Source organism: Osmerus mordax, chromosome 9, assembly GCF_038355195.1.
Source record: "Osmerus mordax isolate fOsmMor3 chromosome 9, fOsmMor3.pri, whole genome shotgun sequence".
NCBI classification, from domain to species: domain Eukaryota; kingdom Metazoa; phylum Chordata; class Actinopteri; order Osmeriformes; family Osmeridae; genus Osmerus; species Osmerus mordax.
The window spans coordinates 14,781,658-14,806,756 of NC_090058.1; the positions used below are offsets into that span (position 1 = coordinate 14,781,658).

The following is a 25,099-nucleotide window of genomic DNA, read 5'->3' on the forward strand; positions in this document are numbered from 1 at the left end:
GAGAGATAGAGAGAGAGAGCGAGAGGGATGAAAGAGGAAAGTCGTGTGCGAGAGCAGGAGAGCGAGGGAGAAGAGAGAGGGTGTGTGTGTGAGTGTGTGTGTGTGTGTGAAGGAGTGGTAGATGAAGAAAAGGTGTGTATTTGTGTGGGAGAGAGAGAAAAAGAAAGGGAGAGAGAGGGAGATTGGGGTGTAGAATGGAGAGATAAAGACAGGACAGGGAGAGAAAAGAAAGAGAAAAGAAAGGGAGAGGGAGTTCTCATCCAAGCAAAAATCTAATTATCAGCTTGTCTGTGTTTCTTTAGCTGTCTCCTCAGCCTGGCTGGTCCCAGCGGTCAGCTCTCATTGTACACCCTCACAACAAGTCAGAAAGTCCCAGCTTTCCATTTCTGTTCAGAAACAGAAATCTGTTCTGTTCTGTTTTAATTCTGTGGATGATCGCTCTGCCTCCGGTGAGTGGCCAAGAGTGAGGGTGGGGAGGGGGAGGGAATGGGAAAGTGAGAGGAAGGGGGAGGGAGCAGAGGGAGGATGAGGTAGTGGGAATGGGAGAGATGGCGAGAAGGAGATGCAGAGGGAGGGTGACAGGGAGTTGGAGGGGTGAGAGAAGGAGGAGGAGGGCGAGGGGAGGGAGAGGGTAGAAGCAGAGAGAGGGAGTGGGATAAGGGACATGTAGAAGGAGAGAGAGATATAGAGGGAGGTGAGGTGAGGTGAGTGAGGTGAGGCTTGGGGAGGGAGGGAGGGTGACAGGGAGGGATATGGAGATAGAGGGAAATGGAGAGAGAGGTAGAGGGAGAAGAAGGAGAAGCAGAGGGAGTCCAGTGTGCTGCCAGGTACTAAAACTCCAGATGCTCTTCCCTCTGGCTCTGAGGAGGACTTAGTGCATCTGGAAGGCCCACAGGAGGCCATCATGGTAGACTGGATTCGTCAGCGTGGTGTTCAGACAGACAGAAAGAGACTGGCAGCCAGACACCAACCCCAGTGACCGGAGGGGAGTGGGACGGGGGACAGAGGGGATGGGGGCGGGGACAGGAGTAGAGACATACCAGTTCTCTCTCCTGTTCCTCCAGTGTACTGTCAAGGTTACTGCACTCCTGGCTGGAACAGCCTGTTCCATTAAAGCATGTCAATATTAAAGGCTGTCTCCTTTCAGATGATCTTGACTCTACGGATGGGGGGCCGGGGACAGCGGAGGGGAGGGAGGAGGGGGGGTGGAAGATGGGTGGAGAAGGGTACTCCCTTTTGAAGAAGTCAGGGCTGTATTCTTTAATCAAGCCCTACAGTACGTACATAATTTATGTAACCTCTCTGTGTTCTTGAGTGTGCCTGTGTGAGTGTCTGTGTGTGAGCGAGTGTGTGTGTGTGTGTGTGTGTGTGAGTGAGTGAGTGAGTGTGTGTGTGCCCATGTGTCAGTGTGTCTGTGTGCGTCAGTGTCAGAGTGTGTGTGCGTGCGTGCGTGTAAAACTGTCCAGTCTCAGCCTGTCACCAGTGTACTGAATGTGACACCGGGATGCCCTCAGCACCAGTACCTCTGCCATGTCTATGGAGCCTGCAGCCAGAGTCTTGTAGCCCAGGATAGTGCGGTTCTTATACCTCTTCCTCCTCTGCAGCAGGATCTGGAGCCTGTTTCCCTCTCGCTTCAGGAAATGAGGGTACTGCGGGAGAGAGAGACAGTCGTGTAGGAGAATCACTCATTAGGCAGAACAGCTAAGTTGAACAGGACCACAGGAGAGCAGGGAGGTAGTTAACCTATCAGCACGCAAGTTCTGAAATATCCGATGGTCATCCCAGTGCAACCTATTTAGGCACACACCCTTCTGATTAGTCAACAACCGTTCCAGAATGTGATTGATGCTTGGCCATTTTCCATGCTACTTCACTGCTGAAGGAGGGTAATGAAATATAGTCAAATACATATATATAATTTAGTAGACGTGATTGTTGTTGAGGCGTTTTCCCTGCTCACTGCTGGAGCAAGGTAATGAATATAATAATTTTTGACCTCACTAGACGCTAGATTATTGCGTCATTTGTAGCCCCTCTGTTAGTTAAGTTCATATCACACATAATTTTATTGTATGGGTTATTGAGTTCACCATGTTAAACATCACAACATGTTCAACCCTTGCCCTGTACTCTGTCCTACCTGCAGAGAGAAGGTGAGAGCCAGGTCTGTTTCCACCAGTCCAGCAGGGGGCAGCACTATCTCATGAGACCTCAGGATCCGCTTGGAACCCTGGGGGAAGTCCACGGGAGAGGGAGAGAGAGGGATAAGGGGGGGGGGAGAGTGTGAGACAGTGAGAAAGAAAGAATGAGAGATGGAAGAAGTTGGATAAAGAGATTGAGGAGAGAGTATGCCAGACATCCCAAGTCTCCCGGAAGGTCCGGAGTGTCCCGCATTTCAATAGCGGCTCCCTGACACCCGCAAATGCTGTACAATCTCCCGGAAATCGGGGATTTTGTATTCGAGCGAGCGAGAGACTGTCTAATGGTCATTTTTGGTCGAGATAGGTGCATATCGGGAGGGGGGGGGGAGGGTGTACGTGCAGGTTGAGGGGATACATCATGCGTCCTGATTGCGTCCCGGGGGGGGGGGGGGGGGGGTATGAGCTATGAGCTACCTCCCGGAAATGAGTTGGGTTGTCTGGTATGCCATGCTGATGACTTCCATACTATGCATTGCCTCCATGTTCTAATGATGTTCTACAATCCCGCTTGCAGCTTGCTGTGCAGGATTTGAAGGGGAAGGAAGGTTGAGAGGATGAAACATCTGTCAGCTGTAATCTAAATCTGTCAACTTAAGAGGAATTCGTCTGGGAGATGTAGCTATGAGTGTGGGATGTGATCCAGGTAGCGCAGAAGTAGGAGTTGTGTTTGTATACTGTACACGCTTGCTGTGTTTCTGTTTGCAGCCTCAGCCTGCAGGTTTGGGCATGCTAGCTTGGGCATGCTAGCTTGGGCATGCTAGCTTGGGCATGCTAGCAGTAGGTGTGTGGTTGTACCTGGATTTTCACCGCAAGGACCACAGAGATCAGCTCCTTATCCAGCTCTCTCAACACCACCAGCTTCTTCAGAGTGAGACTGCACAGCCTGGGGGGAGAAGAGGTGGAGCGTTACCCAACACAGCCTGGGGGGAGAAGAGGTGGAGCGTTACCCAACACAGCCTGGGGGGAGAAGAGGTGGAGCGTTACCCAACACAGCCTGGGGGGAGAAGAGGGGGAGCGTTACCCAACACAGCCTGGGGGGAGGAGAGGTGGAGCGTTACCCAACACAGCCTGGGGGACAGGAGGGGGAAAGGGAGGGGGAGGAGAGGGTTAACCAACAAAGTCAAACCACGCCTCTTCGTACTGTAAACTGGTGGTTTATCTGCAAACATAAACATTTACCCAACCTCACATTAACCTAGCCTTCCATCAGTCTAGCCTCACATTAGCCTCACATTGACCTACCCTCATATTACCATAACCTCATTAGCCTCACATCAGCCTCATATTTCCCTAGCCTCACAGTATCCTCACATTAGCCCAGCCTCATATGATCCTCACATTAGCCTAGCCTAACATTAGCCTAGCCTCATCTTAACCTCACATTAGCCTCACCTTTGCCTCACATTAACCTTGCCTCACAGAGGGCGGATGTTGAAGACTGATGATGAGTCATTGACTGATGATGACTTTCCTCTGTGTTCAACAGTGACGCTCTCACAAAGACCAGAAACCAGCATGTTCACCGTTACCATGACGCCACGCAGCCCCACAGACCTCAGACTGAAGATTTAATCTCACATCGCTTCACAAACTCACTGGGTAACAAGTAAAAAAGTATTCTGAGAACTCAGAGGAGGTGTAGAACAGAGGGTAGAGGGAGGGACAGAGAGAGAGAGAGAGAGAGAGAGAGAGAGGGGGGGGGTGGTGGTGGAGAAGAGTGGATACAGATAGGACTGGTCTTAGTGTAGCTGTAGCTCCAGTTGGCAGTTGACCAACTTCTCATTGAGCTCCCATCACAGTGTGAGTCCTGGGGGGGCTCGCGGTGGCGGGGCTCAGGGTAAGGGGGGCTCAGGCTTTGTTTAGGCCGCCATTGTTATGTCTGGCGGTGGTGTTAACACGCCTGTCACGATTGTTTGAGTCACTTTTCAATGAGCTGTTCCTTTAAAAGTATTTTCAATAAGTCTACTAGCCAACATCTCCCCTCCCCCCTCAGAACCCCACGGTGGTCTGTGATTGTGACATCACGGCAGCTATCCCAATCATCCCATGGGACTGAGGCCTACATCTTCACAGCAGTATGCTCGTTGACTGGCACATGTGTCGTTGTTTGTGTGGATGAACTGGGTTGTGGATGGGACAGAGAGACAGTATGTAGGGACCTGGGGTGGAGGGGAAGGGGGTACAGGGAGGGGGAAAAGGGGGAGGCAGGGAGGAGGCGGGGAGGAGTAGGGGAGGGGGTTCAGGTTCTGCTGGCGTCCTGCAGGGAAGGATGTACAGTACACGCAGAGGCTGACCTTGGCAAATCCAGCGAAGTCGACTATTTTGAAAACAGGAAAGGAGAGATTCAAGGTAGAGTCCAGAGAGAGAGTGACAGAGAGAGTGACAGAGAGAGAGAGAGATAGAGAGAGAGAGATCGATAGATAGATAGAGGAAGAGGGAAAAAGAGAGATACAGGGGTAAAGAGAGAGATAGTGAGAGATAGAGAAAGAAAAGGAGAGAGAGGGATAGAGAGTTAGAGAGAAAGAGAGGGAAACAGAGGGAGAGAGAGTTAGAGAGATAAGGAGCGAGATAATAGCCCTTCAGACTGTTTGAAGCCATAATGTCTATTGAGGGACATAAACAATGCAACGACTGCAAACCAGAAGTCGCATCCAGCTAGTGTAGGACAAAAGATCTTGGGAGAGAGGTATGAGAGGGGAGAAGGATGAGAGGGGGAGAGAGGGATGTGAGGGAGAGATTGAGAGGGGACAGAGGAATGAGAGGGGGAGAGAGAGGGACGAGATGGGGGGAGAGAGGGAGAGAGAGGGATGACAATAGCAGGTCTGCAGGAGAGGGAGGCTGAATGAGGGTCTTTCTCCTGGGCACGGTTTACCCTCACATTCAGACACAATAGAAACATCCCAGAGAGAGATCACATTGTCCTGTACCCTGGACTCAACACACGCACAACCCTGGTCTCACACACACACACGCGTGTGTAAACGTGCACACGCACTACACTGGCTTCAACACATACCCATGCACAAATGCACACACACGACCGTAGTCTCACACACACACACACACACACACACACTACCCGAGCCATACACACACAATCACACACTCACGCACCCTGCTTCTCACACAATTTGTCGACAGTCCACCCAGCCTGCAAGGTGTCAACCCGACAGTACAACCTCATCCACGTTCTGGAAGGGAGCCTGCTCTGAGGCCCCTGCTGTAGGACCTGTGAGAGGGTGCCCCTCCAGGCCAGTAACACTCAACCCCCAGTTCCACATGGGAGAAGTATCTCACAGCGTTCGGGCCTCTCCTCAGAGGAGAAACACTCAAGACACACTGAACTCATGATACAACTATTTCTATAAGAGGATCTGTGTTGTTGACTAATTTCTGCTCGCGTGCCTTCCTCGTCGCTACCACTGACCAGGGCAGGCTGTCACACAGCCTCTCTCCCTCTCTGTCCTCCAATCCTAACCCTTCCTCTTCTCAACCACAGACCAGGGCAGGCTGTCACACAGCCTCTCTCCCTCTCTGTCCTCCAATCCTAACCCTTCCTCTTCTCAACCACAGACCAGGGCAGGCTGTCACAGCCTCTTTCTCTCCCTGCTCTCCAAACCACACAGAGGCAGAGAGGCCGCTGGACTCAGGGGAAACAATGTCCCAAGGCGGACAATGGACAGCAATGCCTCCTATCTCTGAGTTCCCTCTTTGATACAAAGAATGGTTATGGCTGGAACAATGGAGGCCCTGAGGTTCTCTCTACAGCTGTGTTCCTGAACAACTTGCAGCCACGCTTCGCAGCCAAGCAAAATTCCACTTGTGTGCATTCGCCAACACACACACACATTCACACAAGCGCACACACACACTCGCACACACACACAAAGACACATAAACCAAGGCACATGCCACACACACACACACAGAAACACAATCTTACATATGCAAATACAGACAGTCGCATTAACACACACACATGTGCGTGTGGGTGCAAGCATATATATGTGTGTGTACACGTTTTTGTGCGTGTGTGTGTGTGTGTTTGTGCATGCATGCATGTCTTTGTGCACGTGTGTGCATGCATGAGTGCATGTGTGTGTGGAAATTCAGCCTCCCTGCTGCCTGCAAGGTGGCCCAGCTTCTGGCCCAGCAAACGGATGCTCTACCTGGGACACACAGGGCTGGCTGGCTGGATAAGTAACTGGGTGATTGGTTGGCTTGGTGGCTGGGTGACTAGGTGGCTGGTTGACTAGGTGGCTGGGTGGCTGGTTGTCTAGGTAGCTGAGTGACTGGTTGACTAGGTGGCTGGTTGACTAGGTGGCTGGTTGACTAGGTGGGTGGTTGACTAGGTGGGTGGGTGGCTGGTTGACTAGGTGGCTGGTTGGCTAAGTGGCTGGTTGACTAGGTGGGTGGTTGACTAGGTGGGTGGGTGGCTGGTTGACTAGGTGGCTGGTTGACTAGGTGGGTGGGTGGGTGGGTGGCTGGTTGACTAGGTGGGTGGGTGGGTGACTGGTTGACTAGGTGACTGGTTGACTAGGTGGGTGGGTGGGTGGCTGGTTGACAAGGTGGGTGGGTGGGTGACTGGTTGACTAGGTGACTGGTTGACTAGGTGGGTGGGTGGGTGGCTGGTTGACTAGGTGGGTGGGTGGGTGACTGGTTGACTAGGTGACTGGTTGACTAGGTGGGTGGGTGGCTGGTTGACTAGGTGGGTGGGTGACTGGTTGACTAGGTGACTGGTTGACTAGGTGGGTGGGTGGGTGGCTGGTTGACTAGGTGGGTGGGTGGGTGACTTGTTGACTAGGTGGCTGGTTGACTAGGTGGGTGGCTGGTTGACTAGGTGGGTGGGTGGCTGGTTGACTAGGTAGCTGGTTGACTAGGTGGGTGGGTGGGTGGCTGGTTGACTAGGTGGGTGGGTAGCTGGTTGACTAGGTGGGTGGATGGGTGGTTGACTAGGTGGGTGGGTGGCTGGTTGACTAGGTGGGTGGGTGGCTGGTTGACTAGGTGGGTGGGTGGGTGGGTGGCTGGTTGACTAGTTGGGTGGGTGGCTGGTTGACTAGGTGGGTGGATGGGTGGTTGACTAGGTGACTGGTTGACTAGGTGGGTGGGTGGCTGGTTGACTAGGTAGCTGGTTGACTAGGTGGGTGGGTGGGTGGCTGGTTGACTAGGTGGGTGGGTAGCTGGTTGACTAGGTGGGTGGATGGGTGGTTGACTAGGTGGGTGGGTGGCTGGTTGACTAGGTGGGTGGGTGGCTGGTTGACTAGGTGGGTGGGTGGGTGGGTGGGTGGCTGGTTGACTAGTTGGGTGGGTGGCTGGTTGACTAGGTGGGTGGATGGGTGGTTGACTAGGTGACTGGTTGACTAGGTGGCTGGTTGACTAGGTGGGTGGGTGGCTGGTTGACTAGATAACTGCTATAGCCAGCCTGCAGGCACAGAGCAGTGGCTGGATGAAGGGAGGCAAAGAGGAAGGAAGTGAGGAAGGGGGAGCAGGGTAGAGGGAGAGGGAATAAGAGACGGAGAGAAAGACAGAAGTAGAGAGAGGAAGAGAGAGTAAAAGACAGAAATAGAAGCAGAGAGGGAAGAATAGGAGTAGAGAGTGCGAGGTATACAGAGAGGGGGGAAGGAGAGAGAGGAAATGGGCGAGAGGGAAAGAGGGGTAGAGAGAAGATGAGAGGGAGAGAGAGAGAGAGAGAGAGAGAGAGAGAGAGAGAGAGAGAGAGGGAGGTAGCTGCATTCCAATCAGAGATTCAGTTTCATCAGTGGGATTTGCTGTTTCCGATAATAGTGGGCCACGACACCTGACACTGCACCACACGTCCTTAATGACATTACCATCCCTCCTCTCATCCCCTACTCTCCTCTACTCCACTCATCCCCCTCCTCTCCTCCACTCCACTCCACCACTCCTCCACTCCTCCCATCCCAAGCCCTCCTCTCCCCCTCATCTCATCCTCTACTTTCATCTTCTCTCTGCTCCTCCACCCTAACCCTTCCACATCAAGCACCTGCCTCGTCAAGCACACACTCTGGTAACAGAACTCACTGTGGCCTCCTAGAACTGAGCTTGCTTCACACCTGATGCTCTGCATGTGAAGAACCATCCGCTCTTAACTGGATGTTATCGGTTTCACTCCGTCATTACAAATCCCCCTCCGTCAGACCCAGTTAGGAGGAGCATCCCGGCGGGTGCATTTGGTATGAATGCATCTGTCAGGGACGCACACATGCGTGGATCGGCAGACACAGGCGTAGCCCTGGGGGGTGGGCCCACAGAGAGCAGAACAAATACGGCACCGTTCAAATCACTGCATTTCTCTAGATTACATGTTTCTAGTTAGACATGTAGATGACACGCTACTAGTTAAGACTCTAGATCGCATGCTACCAGATCCAATTGAATAATACATGTTAAATCTGTAGATGACATGTTACTAGTTAAAACTGTAGATTACGTGTTAGTTGCTGGACATGAAGATCACATGTTACTAGTTCAGCCTGTAGTACTAATGTGGATGTACAGTAGCAGACCCCCATCAGCTGCATTCTGGGTAGAAATGTCAGGGGTCAGGGACTGAGCTCTCTCTGTTTCTCCCTCTCCACCACTACGGCTCTCTGGTGTACGGCTGTATCGGCAGAGACCTGAATGATCAAACCCCTTTGTGAATGGTCACTCAGACACTCGTCTGGGACAGTTCGTTTTCACAAAAGGGACTGTAAAGTTAAAGGACAATCACCCCGTCTCGCACACGCCACTGGTCTCACCAGTTGAAGAGGAAGGTGAACTGAGGATGAAAATACGGTGTTCATGTAAATATACTGTAGTTCTTAATAGCTTTTCATGTCATGTTTCATAAGCTTTTGTTTCTTTATTTCATGCATCACATTCTAATAATACTTTCAGTGTGGTAGCATGTATATTTACAGTGCGTACAGAGTTTGTGCATGCAGTAGTCCAACATGTGTTTACATATTCCCTTGTCTTGCAAAGGCATCACATCTGCAGCCGTTGAGTAAACTGCTGATGGTCCAATTTGAATTTGTATGTGTCTTTCTTTCATATAGCCGGTGTCCCTATTTTAGTATGCAGGTTGGGTGTATATATGGCGAAGCTCTACCAATCACTTTGAGTTGTGTTTACTATGCGAGCTCCGGTGCGTTAGGCGCTTAGTTTCCTTGTGATTACCTTCTTTAACAATTGCTCTGAAGGTATATTTGTATTGATATGTTTCATTATTATTGTATTGATTATCTTCCTATTTAGACAATAAACTCTCATTTTGCATTTGAAGTCACTTTTTTCTCCTTGTAAGTATCTCTCACACTAAGGCGGTGAAAACCTTGAGCTGGTTGGTTTGATACGGATATTACTGTCTATAGACATTCAAAGTAGGTTTTAACTTAAGGCCTCTGAGTCACTTTCAGTAGGGCTTTCCTTATATTCCAGATATTAATGAGTCAATCTCCCTGCCATCCAATCAAATTGTTTTCCAGCCGGGGACAAACACAAGCATCTCCGGCCTTACACTGTCCTCTCTCTGTGTCTATAGTCCCTGTTATCTCTCTCTCTCTCTCTCTCTCAACCACCCAACCCCCACTCCCTCCCTCTCTCATTACACACACACACGTTCCCATACATACTAACAAACATTGTTCACATACAAGGTGTGGAATATCATCCAGCCTTAGTCTCAAATCTAATCAGTCCAGCAGTCTGTTGTCTTCCAAACTGGATACAGAAGACGTTGCTAAACTTAGAACTAAACAGCTTTGAGAGCAGAAACACGACAGCCAGGCCTTGAAGATCCTTCACTTATCTCTAGAGCATTCTGTTCCAGACAGACTGTCCATATCCTCAACTAGAAGCCCAGACATGGACTTACTTGTTGTAAGTTATCATATCCACGTTACCATGGAATTCTGTCTTTTCATGAAGGAAACCTTCAGCTCTGATACCGAACTGCCTACTGCTGTGTGTGGAGGCTTTCACCGATGCAGCCATGAAAGACAAACATTCTGATGAATGGGAAGTAGGTTACCTCTAAGGCAGATCACCCCGTTCCCATTCTACACAGGAAGTGGGGACGGCAGCACAGGAAGTGAGAACCAGACAGGATGACGATATGGACCACATGTGTTCATTACAGCCCAAACCAGATCACTTGGCTCAGACAAACGGCCTAGTTCGGAGAGGAGAGCAGACACTAAGCTTCGCCATTTGTATTCAGACAACATCTGTTCCTCCTGTTTTCAAGCAGACACGTTGTCAACACCATAAATCAGAATGTCTAAAAAAACGCCTTCTGTCGGGGAAGTAAACAACCGGGTGAATTGAACGAGGAGAAAGGAGTGTCTTCTGGTGTTAGTCTGTTGCTCAAACATCTGAACTGGTGTCCACCATTCATCTGACCAGGAGATGAGTGCTGATAGCTGTGATGGGGACGACGGTGAAGGTGGGAATGGGGATGATGGTGCTGATGATAGTCGCGGTGGGGATGACAGCGATGCTGGGGACGATAATGACGACAGAGATGAGGGTAGAAGCCTCCACTCATCCATCTGTTCATCTCTTCATCCATGTAACTATCCATCCATCCAACCTTCCAATCGAGAATCATCCATGGGCCCATCCGTCCACACTTCCTCTCGCTCGCGTCCTTCCCACCTGCCGCCCTGCAGGAAGGAGCACGCGTGGGGATCAGGGAGGAGGGCAGGAGAGTAGCAGAGGAAATACTGGAGCCACTGGTGTGACTGTCTGGGAAACGGAGGGAAGGCAGGCAGCAGGGGGCGCCGTGCACCCCCAACACGTACACAAATACACACGCCTATACGCAGTCACACGTACACACACACCATGTCCTCCGCCACCCCAACGCACACACACACCATCCTAACCCCAACAAACACACACACACACACCACCCCCTCCTGCAGCGTCTGGTAACCCGAGAGGGACATGACAGCAGGACACAGCATTCCTTCCTGCTATTTAAACCCCCCGTCATCCTTCTCTGAGGGACGACGCAGAATGGCAGGAACCCTGGATCTCTCTCTCTCTCTCACACACACACACACACGTGTGTATACACATAAACATACACACGCACACACACACACAGACACACAGTTTCACATGCACATACACAGCCTGCTGTTAACCCTCCTGGATCACACGCATGCAGGCTGGAATTAAGGGCATGCCATGCCATTCCAAACCAACACCCCTCACCACCACCATAGCACAACTCCTACACTGCAGCAGGCACTGAGAAACAACAATATATCTCTCACACGCACACACACACACACACACACACACACATACATACATGCACATACACACTTTCTCCTTTACACACGCACACACACATGCTCTCTCTCTCTCTCTTTTACACGCATGCACACATTCTCTCTTTCTCTTTTACACACACATACACAAAATCTCTCTCACACACACACAGGCACTCACACACACTGTCTCTCTCTCTCACACACACACACACACACATGCACACACGTGCACACACACAGGTCTTCTTTGATAATGTGGGCACAACTTTAGCTTGGTTGACATTTTTGCACAGTCCATCACAGAGAGGGTGAGGGAAAGAAGGAGAGAGACAGATAGAACACCATGTACCTGGATAAAGAGAGGAGAGGGTGAAAGAGAGAGAAATATAACAGCATGAGCCAGGGTAAAAAGAAGGAAAGGGTGAGGGTAAAGGAGAGAGAGAGACAGAGAGAGAGAGAGAGAGAGAGAGAGAGAGAGAGAGAGAGAGAGAGAGAGAGAGAGAGATACATAAAACAACTGGCTGAAGGGTGAAGACTGGGTGAAGGGGGAGGCCTAGGCTATAGAATGTCCAAAACAAAACACATACCTACTATGCACACACACACACCTACTGTACACACACACACACACACACACACACACACAGTAAAGAGGAGAGTTTCTCCTCCAGGGGTGAAGGTTAACCCAACCCAGACCTTCTCTCTCCTTTTACCACCTCTGTTACTAACAAGACTCTGATTCCTGGAAGTCCTGGTCTCAACTGTGTTATCACAGCTCACCGGGTTTGAACCATTGATATCTTAGGTATTCATCAGAAATGAATATCCACCAGAATTGAAGTTCAGTCAAGACAATCACGTATTAGATTTGAGCATTTATTGTTACATGACATGGACATGTAGATTTGACTTTCGGATGACGCGCGCTGCCCGATTGCCCTGCCTGAACTAGCTGCGCTTATTATCTTGAGATCTGCTGTTTCTCCTGTCCTGTCTTGTGCATGTTTCCCCGGCCACCGCCTCAACCCCAACCTCACCACCCAGCCTCACTTCCCGGCCTCAGCGTTAACCTCCCAGCCCCAGCCTTAGTCCCAGTCTTCAGCCCCAAACTCAACCCCATCCTCAGCCTCAAGCGCAACCTCAACCATAAGTCTCTACAACCCCAACCCCCCCCCCCCCCCCCCTTCAGACACACACACGACTCCCAATCCTCAGAGGTCATCCAATATTCAGCCCTAGGATGCCGAGTCTGAGATGGCAGCTGGGAGTGACAGAGTCAGAACTCTCAGCCTGGATCCCGGAGGGGTCCTGCCTGCAGGGAAGAGCTGTCACTGACGCTGCCTGTCAGAAAACCTGGGACACTCAAACCTAAAATAAACCCATCGGAAATAACAACCCACTTCAGGATTGCTGCAGAGATGTTGTCTCTGTCTGTCTTCACACACACTCCTCACACACTCCACGTGACCATAACCCCCTCACACACACAGCCACTGATATTTGGCTAATAAAAATCATTTTTTTCTAATGCTCATTAAACATTTACAGCTAGTAAGTCAGGCAGATCGCTGGTAATTCATCTACACAGCCTGCTCACGTCTAGTAAATGTCTGCCAGTAGAACGCTGAGGAGTTAATATCCATCTGACTGCAGCGGCTGCCATGGTCTCTGACAGCAGATGAGCGAAGCATGGAGGATGCTACGAGAAGCTTCATCACATCGTTCCATAACCGCTTGAAGGGAACAGTTTTTTTCAAATGCTTACACACATTTTTTTGACTTGTCCTCTTTTTTTCTAAACTTAACACACAAATCCAACAACTGCACACACAAAATGCAAAATGCCTCGCTTCTCTTGCAAAATGAAGCACTGCATTCAAAATATCACAAACACGTCTCAAAAGCATACATTTGTCTCAAATTGCAAACACTTTTGCCATTATATTACATTTTTGGATATATCATATACACACAGTTACTCAAAACCTAAAGCTCTTCTTTCATGAGCTCCTTTGTAAATTTATGTACAAGACTGAATACAGTATTACACAGTACAAAAGAAAGAGTGTAGTAGGACAGAAACCAAACCTAATTTAGAAAAAGTTGATTACGGAATGGTGTGTCTGTGTGTGCCATGAACTGTAGCATACAGTAATATATACTATTTTCTACAATATTGTTAGAATGTCTTTTTACAGTCACTGTACTGTTACACGGTATGATACAGTAATCCAACAGACTGTGAACAATCATGCAGTGCACTGCAGTCAATGGATGCATGGGTGCTAAAATATATGTTTGTGTATAGTATACCGTGTGTTGTGCTGAAACAGCTATTATATGTACATTAGAACATGTGTATATTACAGTATATTGTTACATACCCGTTATCTTTTCTACAGTAAAGGTTCAAATTATACCCACCACTGTAAATCGGCCTATTCTAAAGCCATGATTGGTTGGTGTTGAGTAAAGCAATGAGTGTTTGCACATGTGAGGAGTTAGTGTGAGGCACTGATGAATTAGTGTGCCATTTTGATTGGTTGTGTTTGAAAAAGGAAATCAAGATGCTTCCTGTTCGAATTTTGTGATTTACGTGGAGAATTGTGTGTTGTGTTTTGCAAAAAGTGTTTTATGAAATTGACAACTGAGTCAAAGGCCGAAAATGTGCGTATGGTTTTGCAGATTTGAGGTATGGTTCTGGTGTTTGAGTGTCAGGTTTCAGAAATTGTGTGAAAAGTAAAGAATTTGTGTGTAAGCATTTGAAAAAAACTGTAATGGCACAAAGACCATACTGTGAGTGTGTGTGTTTGTGTGAGTGTGTTGGTGTTTGTGTATGTATAGATGATGTGTGTGTGTGTGTGTGTGTGTGTGTGTGTGTGTGTGTGTGTGTGTGTGTGTGTGTGTGTGTGTGTGTGTGTGTGTGTGTGTGAGGTGGAGTGTGTGTATGTGCGTGAAATTCAACAACACGCGACCATCTTCCTCTCCCTTCAGTGCCTCTAACATTGACAGCTCCATAATTGACTTCTTATCTTTTATTAATAGCTGGGGACCATTAGGTGGGGGGTAGTCTGCTGGAGGAGGAAGGGGGGTATCTGTGCCTGCAGTGAGTCTGGCTAGGTGTGCTGGGAGAGTGACACACACACACCATCCTGGCCCCTCACACACACCACCCTGGCCCCTCACACACATCACCCTGGCCCCTCACACACACCACCCTGGCCCCTCACACACATCACCCTGGCCCCTCACACACATCACCCTGGACCCTCAAACACACCACCCTGGCCCCTCACACACATCACCCTGGCCCCTCACACACACCACCCTGGCCCCTCACACACACCACCCTGGCCCCTCACACACATCACCCTGGCCCCTCACACACACCACCCTGGCCCCTCACACACATAACCCTGGCCCCTCACACACACCACCCTGGCCCCTCACACACACCACCCTGGCCCCTCACACACATCACCCTGGCCCCTCACACACACACCACCCTGGTCCCTCACAGCCCCAAAGAGATCATTCATTCATGATGAGGCAATGGACATGGGATTTACATATTTAGGACTAATTAAAGTTAATTAGCTTAATTAGTTATGAGTAATTCATTGTGACTCAGCAGTGTTGCATTGTCCCAACAGTATCTACAATAAAGAGGTGTCTCTCAACCTGACACTTTCAAATAACAAAGTATCGTTACTAAAGGACAAGACAGAGGAAATATAAAATAGCCTGTAATTATGTTGAACTCTCTTTAAACCTCTCATGCGAGGTTTCTGTGGTTTTATCTTCTCAGTTTTGCGTGATTTCATGACCAAAGAATATTCCTTCATTTACACGTGATATCTTATGTAAAGATTTGACATACACCTCTATTGACCGGGCCAAAAGCCGAACTCGGAAAACGATTAGTCTCTACTGTCCACTTCCAGTATCCAATATCATTTCATGGCAGGACAAAAACAAGGATCAATATCATGTTCCAGAACGAACAGCAGCCGCTGGAACAACCTGTCCTGGCGAATGTGATGCAGAGCGGCTCCACGCCAGCACCTGCCTGCCACGCACAGCACAACTAACGACGCTGAATCCTATCCATAATTATAACAATAAGAGACATAATAATGTGTTTTATCGATAGTGCGTCCTTCATTGTCAAGGCAATTTCCGGATGCCGCAGGATGAAAAAAAAGCTATAAATAAATAGCAATAAATAGATATTGCTACTGCTAAACGTATGAAGGGCATCCTCATCTTATGTAAGCTGGATGGAGGGGAGAGATAGAGGGACTACAGCTACAACAGCCTCTCTCTAGAGAGGGGAGGGATAGAGAGACTACAGCTACAACAGCCTCTCTCTAGAGAGGAGAGATAGAAAGACTCAAGCTAAAGCAGCCTCTCTCTGACTCTACAGTCCGTCTGTCGGAGAAACAGCCTGGAATGATCAAAGTCCCCCGTTTTACACACGGATGAGTCCTCCGTTTCACAGATGGATGAGCTCTCCTCGAAGCCTCTCTGTAAACACTCAGCTGGGCGTGCTCTCCTGGCCGGACACACGCTCTCGGGCACACGCAATCACTCTTTTACCACCTCTCCACGGGGCGTGGACGGGCCCACACTGATGGCCGGACAGGGAGGCGCACGGCTGGAGGGTGAAACAGCAGAGTGGAGGGAAGGGGGAACATGTTCTTCCTAGCCTCAAATACCATCTCTTTGAATCCCCAAATAAATACAGTCTATTAAAAATGCAAGGATGAAGGTTTCGTGCGCTCCGGGTAACAGTGACCTAGAAATAAGGAAAACGTCTGTGATCGCTGGGATTTCTTCCTCAGAGATGGAAGAGTGAGAGTGTGTGTGAGCGTGTGTGTGTGAGAGAGAGTGAGGTGAAGGATGGAGGGGGTGTTATTCACATCTAGGGAGTTCCATCCCCATTTGAACCTGCAGTAGGCAGAGCAGGGAGAGGGTTCTGTGAGGGGAGCACAGTTCCAGCCGCGCTGACAGTCGTCCTTCAGACTGGAAGAAGTGAGGGAATTTAAACCCTGGGGGCCACAGCAGAAACAAGAGACAGAGAGAGAGACAGAGAGAGACAAAGAACAAGAGACAGAGAGAGAGACAGAGAGAGACAGAGAGAGAGACAGAGAGCGAGCGAGAGATAGAGAGAGAGAGACAGAGCGATAGATGAAGAGCTTGATACAGAGCTCTGCAACACGCCATGCCGCTCTATTCTGCTCTACCAAAACATATGGCTCAGTGTTTCCCCTAGGCCCCCCCCCCCCCCCCACACACACTTATTTTGTGATCTGGCGCTATATAAAAAATAAAATAAATAATTAACTTGACCTTCCAGGGGGGGCGGGAGGTGCCGTTGGGGGGGCGGGGCGTCCCCCTAATATAATGGTTGGGAAAACACTGCTGCTTGGCATTATAACAGTAGTGATATGGTAATGGGGCGGCTGTGGCTCAGGGGGTAGAGAGGATCGTCTGTTTTTTGCAAGGTTGGCGGTTCGATCCCCGACTCCTCCAAGGCCATGTGCCGAAGTATCCTTGAGCAAGACTCTGAACCCCAAGTTGCTCCCGACGGGCAGAGCGGCGCCTTGCATGGCAGCTCCGCCGCCGTCGGTATGTGTGAGTGTGAGTATGAAAGGGTGAATGAGAGGCAAATTATGAAGCGCTTTGAGTGCCGTTAAGGTAGAAAACGCGCTATATAAATGCAGTGCATTTACCATTTACAAGGGGAGGCATTTGCATATCCTTTTGATGATAGAGGCAAGCCAGAGAGACGTCACGGTCGTCTGGAAAACAAACAAGTAAAATAAGCAGAGAGATATCATTCAACTGAACTCTATCTCTCTGTCAATCCAGGTGAGCAAGCTGGTGTTCTGGCAGTGTAGACTGAGCGTGTAGGGTGAGAAGCACTCGGTCACCAACTGGACAACTTAGACAGAGGGCTGGGTGGATGGGCGGGGCTGAGAAGACACACACCAGGCATGGTGCACTTCATCTAACTATTATCTACGCACTGTACAGTCTCCTGGAAGCTGGAAGGAGTGAGTTTTAAGTAACACTGGCCTCAGGAGGGACAGTTATACTGTATCAATACGTTTGATTGTCTTTTTCCTCATTACGCCATCAAATACATCCATCATCCATCAGCCATTCTCACGAATCTCAGATTCGACATAGTTACTTGCTTGTGAAGCCATTGTAATGGATGCGTTGTCACAACCTTAACATAAGTAGGAACTCCAGAGAACAACCATTTTAGCACGTTAAAAAAGGCACATCCTAAAATATCCCTAAATTACTTATGGGTAAATAGTGGGCCTGGATTGCCTCACAGCAGTACCTAAATCTTTTAATACGCCCAGTCAGCTAAAACAGATATGGATTAAATACAAACTCCAGTATGGAAGCCCTGCGGACAATCTCTTCCTGCCACAGAATCATTCGACTACATAAACCGAGCGATCCAGGCATCATACACAATCAACTGAAGACATTGTTGAAACCTAACCTCTAAGATCTCTTTCACACCCTATTCAAGACGAAGAAAATAAGTTTCAGTTTATAAACAACTACCGCTGATGTTGGTATCCAGGTAGATAAGATAGGATGTGACTGTTGGCCAGGTCTGTGATCTCTGGCTGACCAATCAGGATCTGCTTACAGCCAAGGTTTATCTCCCACTGCATACATCAGTCGCCTGTAACCTGAGATGGCAAATGTCTGTGTGTTTATGTGGAGTCTTTGTTCAAGAGATGGAATGGTGTAGGAGACTGTGTGGAATCAGTGTTTAAGAAATGGCAGGGTGTGTGTTGAATCGATGTTTATTAGACTGGAGGTTGTATGTGTGCATGAAATAATAGTTTAAAAGAAGACATGGGGTGGGTTTCTGTGTGCTGAATCGTCGTTTATAAAATATAGAATGTGTGTGTGTTTGTGTGTGTGTGTGTGTTTAATCAGTGTTTATCCATCCATCTGTCCAGGTGACCCTTCTGGAAGGGTTGGTATGGAAACAGCCTGAGTCATAACATGGCTCAGGACAAGAGTCCAAGCATCGCACTGAGCAGCATTGCTAATTAATACAATATGTTACTGTTAAACCCATTACGTTTTTTCTCCTACCAGACGTTTTCTTGAAAAAGACTGACCTACATTTTTTCCTCTCTCATAAAGGGTTGTTGCAGACAGTCTGAGACTGGACTATCGTATCCATTCACCTCTCAACACACAAATGTACCCCCGTCATAACACCTAACATGGCCTGAACAAAGGGGGATCCAGACAATTTATATTACACTTGTTCACGATTGCTACACATTTCATGAAACAGTCACCCATTTTCTCAAAACTGTAAACACAAAACCTCATCTTCAAGCACTATTTACAAAACCTCTGAATCCTCTTGCAAAATTAAACTTTAACCTCAAAAAGGTTTTACCTGTGCTCAAAATCAAACTTTCAAAGAACAACAAAGTGATCAAAATGACATACACTATCAAGCAGTCAGTAAACAATACACCACAAAATAGAAAACACATTGTTCAAAACATATAGTTCTCAAGGAGAACATTTTTAATCTCAAAACAAATTTCATATTGATCCGTAATTGTCTTTTGATGAACGAAAACATGTTCTATCACAGTAGCTCAAAATTGATCAGAAATTACTACTCTTCTTTGCTCTTTGCAAAACATTTTGTTTCTCCTCCTTGTACCCCTATACAGTACTGTACCCTGCATCTCACTACTCACAACTCACTCTTGTTCTTTGTTGATATGAACCTGCAACCAGTCAAAATCTATTAAGCAGTCAGTACTGTTACTGTAACAAATGGAAAGCACAATGTTCAGGGCCATAGAATTTGTTCATTGTACAGTATACAGCCTACGATGCACTGTACTATAGTATACAATACTAAAAGGGACAACAATCTAAGGAGTAAACATGTGATAAATGTGCTTCTTCTTGTCTTTGGGCTGGGTCAGGCCAGAGCACTTCTGTCGACATTACAAGCAATATTTTCCCACCTTCAACAACCTGTTTGCTCTCTGAACTTATATTGGTTGTGTCACATCATTTGAAACTAGTGAAATCAATTTAGAGTGGTTGTGTTATGTCAATGACATGTTTTCTCTATTTGTATTTGATTGTTGCCATTTGTGTTTACGAGTATGGATGACATGTGCATTAGAGTGCAGAATGTGTTTTGAGAATGAGAATATGTTTAGAGTTTTGCTGAAAAGTGTTTTACCATGTGAAATTGGTTTAAGGTATTAACAACAGAATGCACAATTAGCTACATGAGTTCAGGCAACTGAGAACTTTGTTCAGCCAATGGGTTTTAGTGTTTTAGCAATTGAGAAAAACGGTATTTCTGTAAGACTGGTCTTTATTTTACAATAGTGAGAATAACTTCAGTCCTCCAGGCATAGCATCAAGGCCAGGAGAATCCTCTATAATCCTAGTTTAGGTTTAGGCATATCTAGGTGCAGGTCTAGAACCAAACCATGGACCAGAAAGTTATCATGACTTGTTTAATGGTCTGAGACTAACAGAAACATTCCAGTCATCTCTGAAATACAAAAATGTGTGTCAGAGACCTCCACTCAGCCTTATCACAACACCTACACAGCCAGGAATGACCTCCTACTGACTGACTGGTCTGCAGGACCAGCCTGGCCCAGTCTGCCCACGCCTGGCCAGAGCTGCCAGAGTTCAGACTCCCAGCGATACTGTTACAGAGTGGAAATAAGATGGTTTATGTCTCACTACATTTCCACACATGTTAATGTTTAGACACAGAAATAAACCATCACAGAGCTGGATGTTTTCACTGGACCACAAGACTGCATTAGGAAACAGCCCAAAAACACGGAGAGGAAAATGGCAGAGTGGAAGATGTAGATAGCGTCCAAACAAAGAATGGGGACCGAACATCTGTTTGCTTGGATTTCCACTCCACACACGAAGGGTACACCTCTCAAAAACTAATCTCACCTCATTCTACTGTTTCCGGCCATTAACCTAATTTTCAGTATTACCCAAAATGTCCTGGAGGCTTTTATAAAGTAGAAACAGGCTTGCTTCCCAATGTGCTTAATCACACAGCTCTTTTATTCATTTCAACCACATTTGGGAGCAAGGTCACCCCCCTGAACAGCAATCATACAGAACACGTTTACATTTGCCTTTTTTGCGGTTTTGAGGTTTTGTGATAATATAGAATTTGTTCAGTGAAGAAAATGTATGCATTTTGCGATAGAAATGTAGAAAAGATGTTGTCCAACCCCCACAGTCACAGATAACTCTGTGGACACATTCATCATGTGGCTGTAACAAATACACTGCGGTTATGTTTTCAACTGCATAGCAGCCAGTCAAACCTGTCCGGTCTAATCTTTCTAACACTGTCAGTCGCACAACTTTTTATGATTAGGCACAAAAAATAACAGCTTCCTCTTTCTCTTGACTTCATTTTATCTTTAATTGCTTGTTGCCCTGGCAGGACTAATCCTTCAGTGTTGACCTGATGAAGTTCCATAATCGCTTCAGGTTGAACAAGCACCCCTGGCCAGATGATGCCATTAGTTGAAATGACTGTAAGTACGGTGGGTTCAAAGGACTACATGGAACCTGGAAGGCAGTAAACTGCGGAAGAAAGGCTGGTCAAGTCTCCTTACCTGAGTTCTCTCCTCCATGTCATCCAGCAGGAGACCCCAGCCCTACTGAGCCTAGCCTGCTGTTGATGTCTAGACTAGTGTTTAAGCAGTGCCGAGTCGAGTACTGCATCCATTGTTTGCTTCACGGCCCTGACTTTTGACAGGCCTTGTATGGGTCTAGCTGGGCCCATGCCAGAAGACAAACACAACTTATAATCTATTACTGAGAATAGAGTTTACTCACGAAAGGGGGGGGGGGGGGGGGGGGATCTGCTCTCAGACGTCATGATGGGGAATAAGGCTAAACTGTGAAACCTACAAGTCTAGCGTTAGAGTAATTAAAACGATAGGAGTGTTGATAAATGTGAAGAACCAGTTGGGTGGGGGGGTGGGGGGGGGGGGTTGGGCAGGGTTGTGTATGGGAAAGTCAACCGACGGCACAATTGATCTGCCTGCAGAGTCACAAAGCCCTCAAAGAGAGAAAGAGAGAGAGAGAGAGAGAGAGAGAGAGAGAGAGAGAGAGAGAGAGAGAGAGAGAGAGAGAGAGAGAGAGAGAGAGAGAGAGAGAGAGAGAGAGAGAGAGAGAGAGAGAGAGAGAGAGAGAGAGAGAGAGAGGTGTCTGGCAGGCTGCTGCCCTTAGCCCACCCTGCCCTGCCTGTCCTCCTGGAAACGCTGTCTCAGCTGGGGGGGAGGGGAGGGGGTGGTGCTGGAAAGCTTATCTCCAGTAAAGGCACACTCGTAATTCACAGACAATAGCACCACAGCAGTGCTGTAAAACAGGTGCCAGTTTACTTAACACAATGACAAGGTTCCCTGATCTAACACGTCTTCAGAGCCCGAGCAAGGCCACAGGGGCCTTCAGCAGGGACGGACAACCACACAAAGAACCCCTGGAACAATGCGAGTCGTTCTCTGCCACCTCGTTCGGCCTACTCTGCATTCCCGCAGTGCCAGCCTCCCAGGCAGACAGGGACAAAGCCCTGGCTGTTCCTCCGAGTCTCGGAGAGACGTCTCAGCGGCCTGGCCTGCAGAGGGCCCAAATATGACGGCCTGCTGGGCCCGGCTGCCTCCGCAGCGCCTAGCCAACCCCTGCTCTGTCCCCAGGCCCGGCACGTCTCTGACAGCCCTAGTGCCTGTGTGTCCTGACACTGGCCTACAGACACCCAGCAGATGCCCACTTCAGAAATACCAAGGAGAGAGAGGCAGAGAAAGAGAGAGAGGCAGAGAGAGAGAGAGGCAGAGAGAGAGAAAGAGGCAAACCAAGCATGCAGGGCGCTTTACTACAGCCACACAGACATCAATCACTTTCTCATAATGGCATCTGGTTTTCAAAGCTGGCAGGCAGCAAAATCACTTGTTTCTCTACCAGAAGGGTTTCTGGCTTGTCTAGAAGGAGGCTACACTCCAGTGAACGAGTCAGAAACACCCGCCCACAGTCACAGGGGTTTTACACCCTTCTCAGTGAAAAATCTCTATCTGGCGTTTATGGGCTGCGGCTGCTAATTGTCCTCCCTGCATCCCTGGCAGGCACCTTCCCCTTGCGGCTCACCTGTGCAGGTGATTATGGAGGAGCCCTGAGGGGAAGTGCCTGTCCTGAGGTGACTCCAGGACACCGGAGTGGCGTGCAGAAACAACCCTCCTGTGGGTTCCTTCTCTAATAGCTTGGGGGCTCAGAGACGTCAGAGGGAGGGAGAGAGACAGAGAGAGAGACAGAGAGAGAGAGAGAGAGAGAGAGAGACAGAGAGAGAGAGAGAGAGAGAGACCAAGGGTTAGAATGGAAGTGTGAGAAAGAGTGACAGCAAGCAAGGGGCAGAGGGACAGAGATAGGGGAGAGAGGAGAGAGAGAGATGTGAATAGGAAAATGAGGCGATGAAAGTGTGAAGGGTCGAGGGAAAAGACACGCAAAGACAGTAGAGCTGAAGTGGAAATGACTTTTGTGCTACAAAATGGAAACATGATTTATTTAAGGATCACTCATCACAACCACTAAATCCCAAAGTAATCTGAGTCTACGTTGAGAAAACAAAGTAGGTAACAAAAAAGAATAGTCAAAAGCAAGTAAACATAAAGTAATAACTAACAAAGGCCTCTTAGTGCTCCAAATGCCCCCCCAATGAATACACTACATGGCCTAATCCAAAACCGGTTAATCCCGAGAGAGATGAAAAATCATGGCTGTGGTTATACCCTACTCAGAAGTTCCCAGCCAAGCTTGGTCAATAAATAACAAACAGCGTCTGATTTCTGTTGACAAGTTCAGGAAGCTCCCGTACTGAAACAGCACCAGCCACGCTGCGGTGACCAGGATTGTGCAAGCACTCCACAAGAGCTCCACAACAAGGCCTAATCTTGAGGCTACCTCTCACTGATAAGTAGTAAGCATTTATAAGTGACGTAGATCAATAAAGATCTACACCTATCGTCAAGATGACTGAGCGTGAGTGACAGTTCAGTTCCTAACGACTCTCAAATATAGCCGACCTTCTAAAACAAAAAACATCAAGGCTACACATTAGTCGTCTTTTAGCTGATTATAAAATAGTTGAGTTAAAAGACTGGCAAGTATTTTTCTAAGCTTTACATAACCATAACCTTCAGTCATTTTATCATATATGTATTAGAGTATTTATATAGCTACTGGTACACTGAATACATTGGTACACTCAACTTTCTCATGATGTTGCCGCCCTTAATCAGTGTAGGCCTATGACACGACTTGCGGTGAAAGTGAGATGAACAGAAATGTCGTTTATCAGTCTGGAGCATGGACCTAACCCCATGGCCTTGGTCCTGTATTCAGAAGACAGAATTGACCTACTTCTGCTGCAGGCTTGGATCAAGCCGCAACTTAACGCATATTTTGAGCGTTAACGAATAGGCAACATTTCTTTCCTCACATTGTACGATTGGTTAGGGGAGGACAGTTTCCATATACCGAGATCAAATTATCATCGATCTAACCATTGCCACGAATTACGTTTGGCGAATTCAATGAAAATGAAGTCCATATGATACGCTATTTATGATCGCAGATGGAAGCGCCCAACTGAAACCCAGCCTCCGGAGAGCTGGCAACCATGTAGCCTCAGCTGGCTCTGCGGGTGACGTGCCTGTCAGGAGATTGGGGCATTCCTCTGTTACCCCTCGCCATTCACTTATTAGGCTACATTTGAGCTAGTCTCCAGAATAGTTCGTGTTAAATGGTCTGTCTTCGTCAGCGATAGCTGCTATAATTTCAAAAGATGCAAAGTGTATCCCACTTGAATGACACAGCAAATACCTATATTTAAAGGGAAGGTGTGTGTGTGTGTGTGGTGGTGGTGGTGAGGGGGGGGTCTTGTTCCGACTCAGCTGCAGTTTTGCATGACAAGTCTGTGATGTAGCTCCTCGATCCATGGTTCAACTTTAAGGTCTTACCTTGGGATGCAGCTCGGAGAAGATCCATCTATTTCCCAGGTAGCGAACAGGTTCATGGGCACGGGTCTATTGAGAGCCCCACTCCCGGGGAAACTCAGCCGGCCACTTCTCTCCGCCATGGTTCACCGTGGGAATGAGACTGGCACGAGGGTTTTAGGTGAAACTAAAAACTATGTTTTAATTAAGTCCTAAGTCGAAAACGTGGTTCTTCAGACGATAATGTTTACGTTAGTGAAATGTGGAGGGCAGCAATCGGGTCTAAACGACGTGCACATTTCTCCGCGCTTGTTTTCAGTTCGGGATCCAGCGGCTCACTCTCCTCCCTCTCCTGGGTAGAACTGCGGTAGACCCACTCTCACTATCACAGGAAATAGCGACGTCATTGTTGGCCGCGGCGTTTCAACCAACACTCTTTTGCCACTTCATCTGGGACGGAGCCTACCTGCAAGTTTTGATTGTACCCCAACTCCTTTAAATCTCTACCTGTCAGCAGGTCTTAAAAATCTCTTATGGAATAAAA

General features: G+C 48.1%; 1 protein-coding gene across 5 annotated transcripts in view; it reads right to left on the bottom strand.

Moving 5' to 3' along the window:
- Positions 1-24,849, bottom strand: part of pacs2 (phosphofurin acidic cluster sorting protein 2) — a 38,427-nt gene extending 13,578 nt beyond the window's left edge. For all 5 annotated transcript variants that reach the window (XM_067242978.1, XM_067242977.1, XM_067242980.1 and 2 more), the window contains exons 1-4: positions 24,580-24,849; positions 2,997-3,084; positions 2,141-2,230; positions 1,524-1,649 (exon numbers count right to left, since the gene is read on the bottom strand). In XM_067242978.1, the coding sequence (XP_067099079.1) occupies positions 1,524-1,649; positions 2,141-2,230; positions 2,997-3,084; positions 24,580-24,698 (423 nt within the window). In that variant the 5' untranslated portion in view covers positions 24,699-24,849. The remainder of the gene's footprint in view (positions 1-1,523; positions 1,650-2,140; positions 2,231-2,996; positions 3,085-24,579) is intronic.
- Between the last annotated feature and the right edge of the window lie 250 nt (positions 24,850-25,099).